This window comes from Chrysemys picta, chromosome 7, assembly GCF_011386835.1.
Source record: "Chrysemys picta bellii isolate R12L10 chromosome 7, ASM1138683v2, whole genome shotgun sequence".
NCBI classification, from domain to species: Eukaryota; Metazoa; Chordata; order Testudines; family Emydidae; genus Chrysemys; species Chrysemys picta.
Window position 1 is genome coordinate 108,071,106 of NC_088797.1, and position 17,393 is coordinate 108,088,498.

The 17,393-nt window shown below is 41.2% G+C and overlaps 1 protein-coding gene across 8 annotated transcripts in view; it reads left to right on the top strand.

Annotated features, from left to right (window-relative positions):
- Positions 1-17,393, top strand: part of FAM53B (family with sequence similarity 53 member B) — a 130,988-nt gene that overhangs the window by 42,718 nt on the left and 70,877 nt on the right. For all 8 annotated transcript variants that reach the window (XM_065553554.1, XM_008166280.4, XM_042855360.2 and 5 more), the window contains one exon: positions 11,487-12,265. In XM_065553554.1, coding sequence (XP_065409626.1) covers positions 11,487-12,265 — 779 coding nt within the window. The remainder of the gene's footprint in view (positions 1-11,486; positions 12,266-17,393) is intronic.

Consider the following 17,393-nt stretch of genomic DNA (forward strand, 5'->3'; position numbering starts at 1 on the left):
CTGTGCTTTTTACTTTGTGTGTGTGTGTGTGTGTGTGTATGTGTGTATGCGCTACAGTAATTCAGAATCAGGTCAGTTATTTCATATGAAATTTTGTGTGACCCTAGTTAGTCTGTAATGTGGATTAAACCCTTTTAAAATGGCCAGCTTAAATTTGGCTACTGTGATAATACAATTTCATATTTTAGCTGTTTAAAAAAAGTCTCTCTCCTCCTCCCTGACCCTCATGGGAGTTGAGTGAGTTCCTGGCCCAATGAAGTGCCCGCAGAGGAGGAGATGGACTGCTGTATCCATTTGCTGGCTTTAAGGGGTTATTGAGAGGAGCAAAGTCCAGAGCAGTGCTTTCTTTCTCTTTTTTCCCCTCTGGTTGAGAGGTTTTGGAGCTCCAGCCCATGTGGGGCCTCCAATGGGAGTTGGGAAAAGGGGCCTGGGCCACTGCCACTATGCGCGGGGTCCATCCTGGTTCTCACCACCATCTGCTTGCTGAAGGCATTCCCAGTAGAGTGTCAGCTGTTTTAGAAGAGGTGAGAACCTGGCTTTAGAATATGCATGTTTTGTTATTATTTTGGCAGGCTACCAAAATTTTCATGAGACCTGCAAGAGAGAGATGGGAAATGGCAGTTTTTAAACAGATTCTATCTCAGCAAAAGCTGAACAGAATTTCAGAATTTTTCAGAGAAATGGCATTTCTGTAGCCCAAGTGTATTTCCTCTGCCAACTAACAAAAGATTGCTGCCAACAATGCAGGTGTGAGAAAGAAAAGGTCAAGAGAATCCTTCTTAATGAAAGGTGTGAGGCAATCTAAATATAGGAGTCACTGTCAACTCCCCTTATAATATTGGGCCATGACATGCCATTCCATAGAAAAACTTATAGGAAGGGGATGAGGAGTATGTGGGATTCATGAGAGAAGGAATTTCCCCAGGATTGCTCAGTCAGGGTTCAGCTCTTGTAACCTGTGGATTTCTGGAGATTTACTGCAGTCATGTAATAGAACCACACTAACAGGTTCTCCTGACCTACTGCCCACGAAGGGGACTCTGCTGAAAAGCTAATACAGCCTCATGCTGTACGAAATTTCCATAGTTTCCCTAATTGTGATGCGAATCTCCGGAGAACACTGCAGTTTTAAAGGGATCTAAACCTGGCCTCTCATTTTGTGCCTGCAAATTATTGTGGGCACAGTTTCGCAAATTTAACTAAATGCAGGCACTGATAATGACAGTGAAATGTGTAACTGGGGGCACATCCATCTGCCATCATTTGCATCTGCAACTAATTGAACCTACAGTTATATTTCTGGGCACAAAGGGGAGGTCAGGTGTAAAAATCCGGCCCTGACTCATTTGAATTTTTTTGCAGTTTCAAAACACTGTAGAGCTCACCTTTAAATATCAAGTAGGAAATCTCTGCAGGGAAAAAAAAATCAAATTGCTTCATTTAGTGACAATATGTCACAAAGCTTTCCCTTTCATGACATATAATGGAGGGAAGGACCTCTTGAATCTGCAGTGGAGGCACTGGAAGTGCATTGCAGAGACTACCTTTCGTCTTTTAACAGCGGATAGCATTACAGAATAGTGGGACAATTGTAATTGTGAACTGATTAACTAAGGCTCCTTGACCCTATAGGCCAAATTTATTATTGGCCCACTCTTATGCCATCAGTGAATTTGTCCCTGAAATATTAATTGACTAAGGGTGAAATGAATAGTATTTAGAGGGCCAGCATAAAGCCTATGTGCCAATTAAGCCCTATGCTACCCTCAGACTGCAATTTTGTTCCCACAATTTTTAACTCCTGCAGTTTAGGTTTCTTGACCATCTAAATAACTGGTTTGCAGGCACAGTAAGTTATTCAGAAAGCCAAAGGATATAAATTGGAATTTCAGTTAGCTTTGCCTGAAAGTTACTTATGTAGAATTGGAGTCCAGCTTCTGAAAATCTGTCCCTGAGGGTCTGAGCGGGATTCCTTCACCCACTTTGTGAGTTTTGGGTGTGCAAAGAATTCAAACTCTTAATGTAGTTTATCAAGGGAACTACGGTGTCCTCTTTTTGGCATTAGGGCTTAATTTCTGCTAGTCCAGATTCTGTTGTCAGAGATTTGAGCATGAATCCCATTGTATTTCATCGGAGTTGGTGTGTATAACTAAGTGCTGAATTTGACCTTAGATTCCAATGGGAGTTATGCTGTTTTATGGAGGAGAGAATAGATCCCACAAATCCCCTAGGAATTCCTAATACTATAGGATTACGGTCATTAATGTATAACTGCATTTCCTTGGGAATCCAGATGCACTGATTATTTTGATTTTAAAAGCATATTGTCAAGGTGTTTTTCATCATCTGTAAGATGTATGACCTTCTAGAAATCTGTATCCCTGCCAAACAACTGGGTCCCCTCTCCTCACAGGAACGCACCAGTATGCTTGGAAGGTTGCTCATGAGTGGGAGGCCACTGCTGCTGATGTATTTATTTTTATCTTATAAAAATATAGCATTTAATTTATTATGAAAAGAAAGCAAAAAAGTACATAGTCTCTGCAAACAAATATAAAGAAAAACGTGGGACGTTGCTGTTCTAAGTTTGGGCCTTTCAGCTCAGTTTCTTTAAAGAAACCTTGGTAGCACAGCCTATTGGATTTTTCAGCAGGCCACATTTTTCAGATCTGTTTAAAGATCCTTTAAAGTTCCCTTTAATGTTAATGCTCTAATTTCAGATGATATTTTCGGTTCTGGTAAGTGCTGGCATTTCCTAATTCAAGGCAGATTGAGGGGCCCTGATATCACTGCAGAACCAGTAAGCAGCACAGCTAGCATTTAGGTAGAAAGCAGCAACTTCAGAAGAGATTCTGTAGTGATGATAACCTAATCCCCTCCAACTGTCATGGCTCTTGCCTCTGAAGCTAAGACCAGGTTAACCAGAAACACGTTTTAACATGCTTTTTGCTAGAATGCATCTAGCACAGTTTTCCTGGTTCATGGACATGTGGATGGGTTGTGTTGCAGTCAGTTTTACAAAACCTTACTGGAGATTCGGGACTAGGGCTTGTTTATAGCAGGATTTTGTAAAATGGTTCATACCATAGCTAGGGCCTATGAAAACTTGGTCCTAGCAACAATCTGATGTATACATAGGTCTGCGTCCTAAATCCAATATGGGGTGTAGTCTCAGCAGTTGATTTGGAGTGGATGAGGAAATCCAAGGGATTGCTCAAAGGCTAGGCAGGCAGTGGTGTTAAGGACCTGGGTGTACTGAACTTGATGCTAAGCAGAGCAGAGGAGATACCTTTCTTATTTAGGGCTACTACTGGCCTTCAGGGTTGCAGAAATCAGCTCCTTCTCCCAGCACTAGCAGCTGCAGTTTCTCCTCTCTCACTTGCAACTCTCCTAATGGTGTGAGACTTACGTTATTTTGAAATGACCAGCTTTAGAATGGAAAGTGGACAATATTCCTTCTTTTTAAAACAAATTCTGCCCTCTTCAAAATTTGATGATAGAAATCTTTACTTTTTGCCTTGAAGGAAAGTTCAAAATATCATCATGGCAATGGCGATTTAACATGTTACCGAAGATCGGTTAAACCATATTTCACATGCAAGCAGTTTCAGTTCCAACTTTCTGACTTGCCTTAGTCTCTGAACAGGAAAAAAAAGGCCAACACACCCTAACATTAAAAGCACAGGATGTGTTGGCTCTAGTTGAGGCTTGTTCGTGGCTTGGTACTTAACAAAGCTAGTGTCAACCACAGTTGAGCAGACAAGTCTTAATATCTGTCAACCACAGCAGATGTAGGTGAAACATTACAATTAATAAGCAGGCCATGGAGAACAATAGTGTAACTACACCTCCAGCATCTTTTCGCCCCCATGTCTGATGTGTTTTCGGTTCTTAGCTTTTTGCAGAAAACCACACCTTTAGGTCTTTAGGTTTATGTCATGAATTAGCATGTGTCAGAACAAAAGAATCAAGGTCAAATAGGTGCCTGAAGTTTGGGTCATCATGTGACTGTTCTGCTTTGATCCCAAAGGGCTTTGAATCCTCTATAGTTAACCAGGTTAATTTGTGCCTGTATTAAAGGCACAAAGAATATGAGGCTTGAAGACAAACCAGGCTTTTCAAGATTAAAGGAACAAAGCCAAAGCGGTCAGGTTCTAAAATGTAACTTACCTTAAAAAAGATACTGGGCCAAATTCATCCTTGTGTAGTTCCTCTGAAATCAATGAAGTTACAGTAGGGATGAAAGTATCCCTACTATTTTATTGTTAGCCTTACACACAAAAGTTCTTTCTGTAGCTCTCCCGCAAACAATGTCCGATACAGCTTTAAGTTGCCTTCTCCTCAAGAACAAACTTAGAGCCTATACTCCTTGAAGTCACTGAGGCTGTGTCTACACTGGAAGCTGGGGGTGTGACTCCCAGCTTGAAGAGACATACTCATACTAGCTCTCATTGAGCAAGTATGCTAAAAATAGAATGTAGATGCAGCCACACGAGCAGCAAGATGGCCTAGCTTTCCAGAATACATACCTAGGGCCTCCGACAGGCAAGTAGTCAGGGCAGCTAGTCCGTCCTGGTGCTCATACTCTGCAGCCTCATTCTGGTTTTAGTGGCTAGCTGGTGTATGTCTCCTCGGGCTGGGAATCACACCTCTAGCTCCAAGTATAGACCTATCCTGAGAGTTTTGCCATTAATTTCAGCAAGAGGCGAGGCTGAGCCTCTCAGGGCTTGATCCAGAGCCCACTGAAGTCAATGGAGACTCCATCGTAGGCTTTGGATCAGGCCCCTAGTGAGAGTTTTGAGTGCACAAGGAATGCAGGATCAGGCTGGACTGGTTGAATGAGATAGCACATGTCAGAGGGTTATTCAGACGCGAGCTAGGAATTTAATAATATTGCAGACTTGGTTTGGAGAGCTGGATCAGGCTGGTTACACTGGTCTACAATTTTTGAGAAGTCGTCTGCTTCGGAGATAAAATGTGCTATTTATTATGTATTTTGATGTGCTGAATTCAAATATGACAATTACAAAGTTTTTACATTTTATGTCTATGTATATTGTGTAGATAGTAGAGTTTTAATCATAAATTGTAAACCTAGGTCTTTTCATGTGTTTATGGTTGCTTTACATGATAATATTTCACCTGTCCTATTTACGTAACACTTTAAAAATCAGCAAAAGGGTTATATAAATAAAATTTATTATGAAACAAAAGGCAAAAAACTATTATGTACATAGTTTAGTCCTATTCAGTGTCTACTCGGCACTTCTTGCCTTGTCTCTTGTATTCATTAAATGGAGCATCTTTTGTCACTGTCCAGCAATAGTCTGCAAGCATTGATGGGCTTCATTTGCCCTGATAGCGTTTCTCCATTGTTGCAATGTCCTGGTGAAATCGCTCGCCGTGCTCGTCGCTCACTGCTCCGCAGTTCGGTGGAAAAAAAATCTAGATGAGAGTGCAAAAAATGTATCTTTAGTGACATGTTGCAACCAAGGCTTTTGTGTGCCTTGAGGAGGTTTTCCACCAACAACCTGTAGTTGTCTGCCTTGTTGTTTCTGAGAAAATTTATTGCCACTAACTGGAAGGCTTTCCATGCCGTCTTTTCCTTGCCACGCAGTGCATGGTCAAATGCATCATCTCAAAGAAGTTCACGAATCTGAGGACCAACAAAGACACCTTCCTTTATCTTAGCTTCACTTAACCTTGGAAATTTTCCACGGAGGTACTTGAAAGCTGCTTGTGTTTTGTCAATGGCCTTGACAAAGTTCTTCATGAGACCCAGCTTGATGTGTAAGGGTGGTAACAAAATCTTCCTTGATTCAACAAGTAGTGGATGCTGAACACTTTTCCTCCCAGGCTCCAATGACTGTCGGAGTGGCCAATCTTTCTTGATGTAGTGGGAATCTCTTGCACGACTATCCCATTCGCAGAGAAAATAGCAGTATTTTGTGTATCAAGTCTGCAGACCAAGCAAGAGAACAACAACCTTCAAATCACCACAAAGCTGCCACTGATGTCGGTCATAGTTTATGCACCTCAAAAGTTGTTTCATGTTGTCATAGGTTTCCTTCATATGGACTGCATGACCAACTGGAATTGATGGCAAAACATTGCCATTATGCAGTAAAACAGCTTTAAGACTCGTCTTCGATGAATCAATGAACAGGCTCCACTCATCTGGATCGTGAACGATGTTGAGGGCTGCCATCACACCATCGATGTTGTTGCAGGCTACAAGATCACCTTCCATGAAGAAGAATGAGACAAGATCCTTTTGACAGTCACGGAACATGGAAACCCTAACATCACCTGCCAGGAGATTCCACTGCTGTAGTCTGGAGCCCAACAGCTCTGTCTTACTCTTGGGTAGTTCCAAATCCCTGACAAGGTCATTCAGTTCACCTTGTGTTATGAGGTATGGTTCAGAGGAGGAGGATGGGAGAAAATGTGGGTCCTGTGCCATTGATGGTTCAGGACCAGAAGTTTCATCCTCTTCCTCTTCCTCGTCTGACTCAAGTGAGAATGATTCTGCTGCATCAGGAACCATCAGTCCTTCTCCGTGGGGTACTGGGCGTATAGCTGATGGAATGTTTGGATAATGCACAGTCCACTTTTTCTTCTTTGACACACCTTTCCCAACTGGAGGCACCATGCAGAAGTAACAATTGCTGGTATGATCTGTTGGCTCTCTCCAAATCATTGGCACTGCAAAAGGCATAGATTTCCTTTTCCTGTTCAACCACTGGCAAAGATTTGTTGCACAAGTGTTGCAGCATATGTGTGGGGCCCACCTCTTGTCCTGATCTCCAATTTTGCAGCCAAAATAAAGGTGATAGGCTTTCTTAACCATAGTGGTTATACTGCGCTTTTGTGATGCAAAAGTCACTTCACCACAAACATAGCAGAAGTTATCTGCACTGTTCACACAAGTACGAGGCATCTCTGCTCACTTTGGCTAAACAGAAATGTGTCCCTTTGCAAAATCAAACACTGACAAATAAGAGAGCATGACACTGTATGATTTCTAGAGCTGATATAGGGCAATGTGTTCAGCAGAGTGATGTAAGCTTCGTTATGATTGCATCATCCATGACTTCTAGGAATAACATGATGCAATTCATATTATGTATGATGCAATACTAGCTTCAGATTGCATCATTCATTGTTTTGCCTAAAAAGCAAGTACTGTCCAAACCCAGTCATAGATTTATTCATAGATCCAGTCAAAGATGTATTTTAGTCATTTCTGGTTTAAATTGAGATCCATTCCCTTTATAACTCACTTATCCTCCGCCATTCCCAAGTCAAGGGTCGTATATACTGACACAATAGCATATCTTGAAAACTAGAGCCAATCAACAATTTTAAGCATCATTTTCGTTCTCAGTGACCCAGAATTAGTAAAGTTTGACTACATTTATTTCAGAAGCATTTTGGCTGTAGAGCAGTGTTACGTGTCCCTGTATGGCTGGACAGCCTGTAAGGTTGGAACTTCTTTTTAACTTGCTGCTGCTTCATGCCTGCCTCTCTCTTTTGTGCCAGGATACTGCAGTGTGAGTGGTAAGCAATTGTTTTCAGACTTCTGCAACACTCAAACACAAAGACGAGTAAAGGGAAATTATTCATTGTCAGAGTTCTCTGACTTTTGTGGTTGAATGTTACAACTTGAAGGTGCTTATTTGTAATATTTTTATGTCATTTCCTTTTCTTATTGGAGTGTTTAAAAAAGAAAGAAGGGGGGAAGGTTATGGGAGGTCTGAGCATTTCTCTGACCACAGGTTTTTAAAACTTCTATAAAATTACTTTCTGGGTTCTTTTCCCAGTTTTTCCTGTGACCTGCGGCAATTCACTTAATCTCTGTGTGCCTCTGTTTCCCCTCCCACTCTTTGTCTTTTTCCATGTAGATTGTAAGCACTGGGGGGCAGGGACAGTCCCTTATTATGTGTGTTGTAGAACCCATAGCACAATGGGGCTCTAACCTCAGCTGGGATCTCGAGGTGCTACTGCAGTCGAAATAAAAGCTACAATAATCTGTTTCACAATGACGGTCTGTATTTTGGGAGCTTTGAAAGCTATTTCATGATCAAATAGGTGCTACAGAATGCATCTGGTATGCGCTGTAAATACAGACCTGTAAGATAAAAAAAAATAGGAAAAAATTTATTGTACATGCGCAATAAGCAACTTGACATTTTCAGTTTTATGGTTGTAAGTTAAACCCAAAAGTAAGTGGCCATGAGGGCCAGCAGTATTTCTTTTTAACAAACTAACTAACAACCTGAGATTCTTTTTTTATTTTTTTGTAGCTTCTCTCCCATTTATAAATGGGCAAATAAATGTTCCCGAACAAAGCAGTTTGCTTTTGAGTTGAGGTGCTCTCATGGTAAATTTTGTTCTGGAACAAATTTCAGCAGCTGGGTAAACCAAATTGAGGTGTATAACTTAAAAAAATTAACACATCCTTAAATACAGCAGTATAAAGGGCTCCCCTACAATTAATATCAGGGTTTAGAAGACGATAATCCTGTTCTTAAAAAAACAGCAAAACCCTTTTTCCTTAGAGGGCTTTATTGAGTCATTTAAAAAGAAAACCTCTGCAATATCCTTTTTTTTCCCAGTTTAACACCCAGTCAGTTTCAAGGTTAACATTTATTTGCCGTGAAAATAATTTCCTGGGTTATCATGTGATATTTAAAAATAATAATCCGATACTGATGGACTACAAGCAGGCTAAAACATATGACAGTCTTCATGCTGTAATTCTTCAGCACAGAGAGAACCCTGCTAAATATGGCTGACTGAACATATATTGAATCATTTATATTGGCCACCATACTGTAAAGGACATTGCACAGTAGGAGCATTGCTATAGACTCCTTGGTAGCACACTTCATATGCAACGAGAATTCACACTTTCCACTGGTGAAAAGTACGTTTTGCAAGGTTTGTTCTAAAATGCAAAGGAAAAAAAATCTTGTTGCTCAAGATGATACTGTGCCTTGGATTTTCTTTGTAGTTTTAAAAGATTTATAGCTGTTTGTGCAAAAGTGATGTCGAAAGAGGAAGGTATCCTGTATCCTCTTCTTATAGCTCACCAAGTCCTTTTGTGAAATATGACGTCTAGCACCTGAAGGTCATGGCAGCTTGCCATCAAAAATTAGCTTCTATTTCTGTTTCTTTTGTCTGGTGAACTGACCTGAGAAATCTCTCTGTTGGCTGCATTAATAAGGGGGGGGGGTAATAAAGATCTAAATATAGATGTAATTGTTTAGTGTATATTTCTCACTCTTCATTGTGTTTATTAAAATGAGAAAGACAGCAATGGTTAAAATAGAACTGAATTAATAGCTATGGTCACAAACAACATTTGGCTCTGCAGTTACTAAGTGGCATTTTCTTAGAATTAGAAATAATAAAACTTGCCCAATGCAGTGAGAAATGAAAGGATGTCAAACTAGTTAAGTGCCAAATTTGACCTCTCTGACTGAAATGATCATTATACCTTGGGGAATAGTCTGTTATTCTTTATTTATTATTTGTATTATGGTAGTGCCTAGACCTGTAGATTGACTATCTAGTTCTTTTAAAATCAGCATTCAATTGCTTATGTAAAAAAAAAAAATCACACTATTTTAATGTGAACACATGAAAACTCTGCAGCAACAGTTAACTGATATATTTTGCCTCTGTTTGCAACAGCAGTCTACAAAAACAGTTGCCAGTCACGCTTGGTTAGGTGATTACTTTTTTCCATCACGGCTGTTGATGGCATAGTTCTAACACGGTTTTCCTGTTGAGTGTGAACAAGGATGTTTTTAAAGAACTTCATTAGCCTTAACCATATTGTAGAGTATGGGTCAAATATTTCTCACTTGTGTAATGTCATTGACTTCAGTAGGACTATCTGCATGAAATATGATCAACAGGATTTGCCCCGTGCTCCTAAGTGGTCAACAGCAATATATCTGAACATAGTTGTAACATGATTTGCAACCTTCTTTCATGTAGCTGCAATCAGTGTTCTAACCGTAACCATATCTGTAAATATTTTCAAACATAATTGTGAGCTGTTGCATGGTTAAGACACAACAAATGCTATTCGCAGAGCCATTCACCAGGCACATGCTAGCTGATGGAGCTGATATATACACATGGAGAAATACTCAACAGGAGGTCATGTTGGCTTTTGTTCTGCTATATTAGAAATGCATTAAAAATTCTAAGTGAGATGGACAAAATTGACAGGGAAAGACATTTCCTTGTGGATTTGTTGAATGAAAAAGGGGGGGAGAGGACAATAAAAACTAAACACACATTGATGTGTCCCTTTAAATGAAGAAGTATTTAATTGTTACATATTGTCAGGTTATCACAAAGTGTGAACAATTTATTGCACTCTTTATGACTGAGAATTCCAGGGGAACCTAAAAGATGTTAAGCACCCATCTCCCATTGAAATGCAATAGGACTTGAGTGCCTAACTCCCTTTGGCTAATTTGAAAATCCCAGCCTATTTACATCATTATTCTCATATGAACATAGACTGAAAGGCTACTTTGAATTTGGAAGAGACTCAACATTGCATGCTACTCTCAAAGGAAGGGCCAACATTTTCAAATATGGGTTCACTTCAGTGAGAAATGTGGCTACTCAGCAGCTACCATATGAAAATAAGGTCATTTACTTAGGGACTTGATTGTGGATAGAGGTGTCTGATGTTAGGCATCCACGTTTGCAAATTTTGAAATTCCATTACAACAGCTACCTCCCCACATTGATAAGGTCACATGATGTGTTGTTCCTCCTATATTACCCTGCTCTAAGGCCATTCTTTTTTTAAATAGAAGAGGAGTGAGAGCTATCCACTAGACCTCACTGGAGCTTACATGCACTTACTTCATTAGGATTGCTATCTGAAGGACAACTCCAGAGAAAACCTTGGAGCCAGATCCTCAGCTGGTGTAGCTTCATTGACTTCAGTGGAGCTACACCAATTTACGCCAGCTAAGAACCTGACCCTTGACATTTAATTCTGATTTTAAGTTTCCTTTAGGCTCTTGTAACCTTGTAAACCTCTCAGGTAATTGTTGCTTACAGAGTCTAGAACTAAACGCATGATTCTCAGGCATATTTTGTCACGGAGATAAAGTGATTATTGTATGCTTTTGTAAAGCTAAGTTCCTCTTAGCTAGTTCATTCTGTATAGTCTCTTCTTATAGCAGTCTTAGTTCTATATTAAGTTTTTTGCTGCTGCTGCTGCCATTATCTATCTAGCTCTCGGTCCATCCATCTGAAAGCAATCACTTGGCAAGCACTCTGGGAAACCATATTCCATGGGTTAATTTATATTGGAAAATGTCCCATGTGTTATTTTTAGTAAACGGACATAGAAAATGAACCATATAATTAATTCATGCTAATATGTGTGTGTATAGATATATCGATGTAATATTAATATATACTTTTTTTTATCATTTTTAAACTAGAAAATGACAGATGGAGAGATCTCAGCAGGAAGTATCCACTTCAAATTGAGCAACCTAGTACCATCATCTGGGACTGTCTGCCTGATAAAAGTGAAGATGGCTCAATATGGCACAGAGAGGCAGCTAACACTTGTTCAGTGACCAACTTGATCAAAGACCTCAGTCTTAGTGACCATAATGGCAACCCATCAGCACCTCCCAGCAAACGCCAGTGTAGGTCACTCTCTTTTTCTGATGAAATGTCTAGCTGCAGGACATCATGGAGGCCTTTAGGGTCAAAGGTCTGGACTCCTGTAGAAAAGAGACGGTGTTATAGTGGGGGAAGTGTCCAGCGCTACTCCAATGGCATCACCACCATGCAGCGGAGTTCAAGTTTCAGCCTCCCTTCAAGGTCAAACATGCTTTCCTCATCATATGACCAGTCTGGATTTAGCAACAAATTTGGATGTCAGCCATGCCAAGGGCTGAGGAAGTCAACCACCTGTGGGCAGGCAGGTGACATCTGGGGTTATGATCACAATTCTGTAGATGGTAACCGGGTGGACATGCAGAGGTCCCTTTCCTGTTCACATGATCAGTTTTCCTCTTCAGAATATTGTGCACCCTCAGCAAACAGCACACCTGCCTCAACACCAGAGCTGATGAGACGCTCCAACGGGCTGTCGCGAAGCCGATCGCAGCCATGTGTCCTTAATGATAAGAAGGTTGGAGTTAAACGACGACGGGCTGAGGAGGTTCAGGAACAAAGACCTTCATTGGACCTTGCCAAGATGACCCAGGTAAGACATACTTACGTTCCTAACAGGCAAACATGGGTGGCACAGACATTTACAGAACATAATTGAACATTTATGTGTGGACAGAACACAACACTAAACAGGCAGCATCAACATGGGGTTATTTTTCAGTCAACAGAAGCCTGAATTTTAATTGTTTCCATTTCGGTTAAAATCTATTTTCTTCTGACTCCGCTGTATTAATCTGCATTAAATAGATGTGATTGTTATGGATAAGTTTGTTCCTTTTGTTAGAGCAGAAAACTTATTCCTGTCCAGCTGGATTTGTAGGATTATTCTTTTAAAACCTTCCTTCTTTGTTTTCCTGCATGCTGAGGCCTGTAGCACACCACACCAATATTTCCTCAGTGTATGTATTTCTATCAGAAATATTTTTTAAAGTAGAATTTGTATAGGAAATGTTTAGGGAAGAGGAGCTTTGAGAGCATGCAGGAGGAAGTGAAGGCAACATCCAGGGTATTCAGCACTAACTTTATTACTAGTTGAATTTTCACTGGTAGGGACTATACGGGCTATTAGCGGGGACTTCAAGCAGTCTTGACTCCTGTAATTTTCCACTCTGGAGATGTTATCAAGTTTAATATTCAGGTGCAAACATAGGGCAAAATTTTCTTCCTCAATATGCAGTGCGAATCTACAGTGCAGATAAGAGATTTGAAGTGCATATCTGAGAGGATTTTGCTCCATAGCCCTCAACCTTCAAGACCCAATTACGTGATATTGGCCTTTAAAAATGTGTGAAAAAGAGTCAAAATGAAAGGCTATATCAAAGAACAGCACTAGCAGCAATTTCATTTTGCATGTATAAAGTTTTCCATAACCACAGTTTTATGATTCAGCGTTTCTAATGTCAATCATTTACAATAATAAACTCTGTGATAACACCAGCTTTGTGTGGTACAGAGATAAAATTGGGTCTAAAGATCCCATGGCTCTTTTTGCAAGAGTAAGGTATTAACCCTGCTGTCCTGGCCAAATTCTATTTTTTTCTATTACGTTCTGCCTGCCAAAAATTTCCCCTAAAGTTTCAACTGGATCTGATCTTCTTCTTCACTCTCTGTTGTGTAATGTTGCTGTTAAACAGCTGTTGCATTTCATCCCAAAGGTGACGGCATTTCAGGAGGATAGTGCATAATGAAGTCTAGTTTATGGTGAACAATAAAACTAGTGACATCTCCTAAGCAGGTACAGTTCAGAAATAGAGTTGCAAATTTCCTTTCCTTCCCGTCACCCAGTGTAATGACTTCTGATGTTATAAATACCTTTTTTTTCTTTTAGAATAATGTGATCTTTTATGACATTTTATGCTTATATGGTTCAATGGTTGCTTGAATGAGTTAATTTGTGTTTGAGGAAGTGACTAGTCTGTCCTCTTCCAAAGAAGCTTAAATGATAAAAAGGGACAGAAACAGTGTTCTTGGGTGATGCACTGTGATCTCCATTTGATAAACTGCGTCAGTTACATTTAACACACTTAGCTTATTTTATTAGCTAATAAGCTGGATAGGTAGTAAAAGCAGCTTACACATGTTGTTATATTTTATTAGCCACAAGTTGAAATAACACAACTAGCATCACTGAAGTCCTTGTCATTTCCTGGCATTGGCAGAAACATTTTAAAAATACATACAGTAGTTCTGTATATTTGTGCCCACATATATAGGATACTTCATGTGCTCCAGACTGGTCTCCAGGAGAGTGGTGGTGGAGGTTGTAGGAAGAGGTCAAAGGGGCAGCTGTGAATTAAAACACTTCTGCTGATGGCTCAGTGTTCATCAACAAGTCTCTAGGTACATTAAACATACCTAAAAGTGGACAGCAGGGGATTTATAATCCCTTCAGGGAGAAGGAGCCTTGGGAGAAGTGGATGCTGTGTGATTTGGAATAATTCTGGGGATTTATATTGCCTGAAAGATACCGGGCTGGCTTGTGCAACCTTTGCATTGGTGAGGCAAGTAGTAGTCTCATTGGCTTCAACAGCAGTACTCACATGAGTGCGTGCTCACCGCCATGGGAAAGGGTTGCACAGTCTGGTTCTAAATAAAGGTTGAGGCAAATTTGTAAAGGAGTGGAGAAGATGACATGATTACTGTGCAATTGAAGAACCTTTTCCCTGGCACTACAGTCTCTCTCTCTCTCTCTCTTTTTTTTAGAAAAAGCAAAACTGTGGCCAGCCATGCTACCTTGTGGCCACGCAGTCAGCTGCCTTCCAAGCATGGTCCTTGAACCCAACCTCTCACTCTCAGGCAGGGGCACGTTCAGGAATTTAAATTTGACCCCTTTAGGAGGGGCACCCAGGAGCTCACACCCCTCCTGCCCTGCCCGGCCCTGGCAGGAACTCTCTCTACCCTCCCCACAGCCCTTGCCCTTGCAGGAGCTTGCTCTTCTCTGCCTCTGTGACCCTGGGGCTGGAGAAGTTCTGTGCCCCTGATGATTATTGGGGGTGTGTGTGCCCCTGCTTGTCCCCCCTTGTGCACACCCCTGCTCTCAGGTGGTGGTGCTAAAGGGTGCTGCAGAGGCCGTGAGGGAGGAAGCCCTTTACGTTACTATGCAGAGAACCCTGGGCTGTTTGCAGAACACTGTTGTTAGGGTTCAGAGAGGGCCTTGCGAGCTGGCACAGACAGGGTACCATGCCAAGACAAGAGGCCTTGAAGGCGAAGGAATAATGTGCAGACGATTAGGGGTGGGGAGCCATAGGACTTGGGAGCACATTCTCCAAACCAGCTGAGTAACCATAGCCCGGAAAATGGATCCCACATTGGGAAGAATCCATTTTTCAGCTACCTTTTACTTAGTCCCTTTGTGCCAAATAGAAGACTAAATTCCAATTCCTTTTGCAGCAGCTTCTCGTTTAAGTTCAACTTCAGCCCCAGCTGCCTCTATTTCTGAATGACGGTAAATGACACACTGGTTTGGGTTGATTATCTGCCTCCAGTGACAAAGACCTTTCAGATCTTCAGGGGCCCAAGAGTCCAGGGTCCGTGAATGGGTAATGTGTGATATTCATTTTAAAAGAATGCAAACAAAAGTTAAGTCATGTACTGCAAAGGAAGGAGACTATTAAAAAAATTAAAGTCCCTTTTTGTAAAATGTTCCTGTGCCCAGTGAAACAAACAACCATAATATTCAGTATCCACTCTCAGCTGAGTTCCCTCCTATCTGTGTCATGATTATGCCCCTAGCTGCTCTCTCGGTATTTAAACCTATGTGAAGCTGAAGGTATTTTGTGTGCCCAAAACATTTTGGATTTCAGGTCTGAAGGACAAAATAATCGCAAAAAAAGAAAAGCAATGAACTGTAATGCTACACCCCTGGCTGTGTGGCTATAGTATTCTGAGCACAGTTTTCACACACTAAAGATTTCTCTCCTCTGACTTTGGTTCCCACGATGGACCCAAGCTCAAGCGGTACGTACAGTCTATCTGACAATAACTAATACTGAAAAGTGCAGTGTTCCTGCAGCTTGCAGGAGTTTGCAGGTTCCTGCTGTGCAGGACAATACTGTACAATAGAAATCCTCTGCAGGAATGGGTAACTGCATCTTTATGACCGCATGACCCCCTCGCCCCCACCTAGTTTGGTTTCTTGTGTGAGCTTACCATCTGGGATGGAGTGAACTAAGTAAATTCATCCCAAGTAATTATCAAAGTAATGAAAAGCCCAACATTTTGGAATGATACAAGGACCCATTCAAGAAATGTAGCCTCTATGTAATTGTAATTATAACCACGCTGTTTCACAGCAGAAGTTGTTTTAAAGCAGTGCAAGGAATCGGTCACATTCCTCTGATTCACGTACAAGGTGGTTTCATTTAGAGTTCACAAACAGCTCTTTGCTATAAAAATACCCTATGAAACGGCTTTGACCTATTGCTTTCTGTGTTTAGTTGCAGGACCCTGAAAAATGACACAATATGCACTACAGTAGGGCAGGGCTTAAACCAATCATTTATTTTTGCAGATTTTTGCAGCTCCAAAAGCATGATCAGTATTTTTCTTCTTGCCACCACAATGGTGACTGTATTTTTCTTTGGCTCCATTAGTAACATGTTCATTGAAAAAAAGGTCACACAGGACTGTGTTTCAGCTTTTGAAATTGTGACGATAATGCAGTGATGCCCACTGACAGGAGATACAGGAGAAAGGAGGAGGAAGGATGTTTCTGCGGATAAGGCGCTGGACTGAGTCAGGAGAGATGCGCTCTCTTTTCCAGTTCTGGAAGTCTGTGTGTGACCACAGGGAAACAACTTCACCTTTGGTCCATATGGCCCATATTTCCATAAAGGGAGATTGTGCGACCAAATTCAGCAATATTTGGGAAGCGCAGTGAGATTCTTGGGATAAAAAGCGTTAAAGAGATGCAGAGTATATCACATAAGAAAAAATCTGCTTACAAGGAGCCATGCTTTAGGCCGGTTTTTGCATCCTGGCTTGTTCTGTGTCTGGGTAACTTGCCATGCAGCATTTGCACAGCATCTCACCCTTGGCCTGTTCCATGCTAGATAGGTTCTTCTACGGCACTCATCACAGATGATAAAATGGATATGCACACAAACCTCAGTGCTGTATGCATACATGGGCTGGGCTTGCAAATCTACCCGATGACGTTTTGCTTGTTTTATCCAATGACTTGTGTATGCAAAGTTGGGCATGCCCCAAATGCCCCATCAGCAACCTCAAAAGGGGGGAGGGGTAGAGGGTACTTAGTTTGCGGTAGGAGGTGCTTGGGACTTTTCAGAATCAGACCCAAATGGAGAGACAGTGCCCCTGGATGCCAAACCATTCCATATGCCTCCCTGTTACAACTGCATTTGTTGCAAGAACAGCTGTTGAATGAATAGAATGAATAAAATAAATGTTAGTATTTTTATTCCTTAAGTTATTCTGAGAGTCTGCACAAAGGCCTCTAAACTCTCTTCCATCTTCAGCAGGATTTTGGACACTGTGGGAAATGGGGAAAATGATCTGTACAAATCCTGGGGAAGGGGCAGGGACGGAAGGGGGTTGCATGAAGAGAAGAGGTCAGAATCGGGCAGACCCTGACCACCAGGAGCTATCACTAGTTTGCAGTTTCTGCCCATTGGACATTACAGTAGAACCCAGGATCAGTC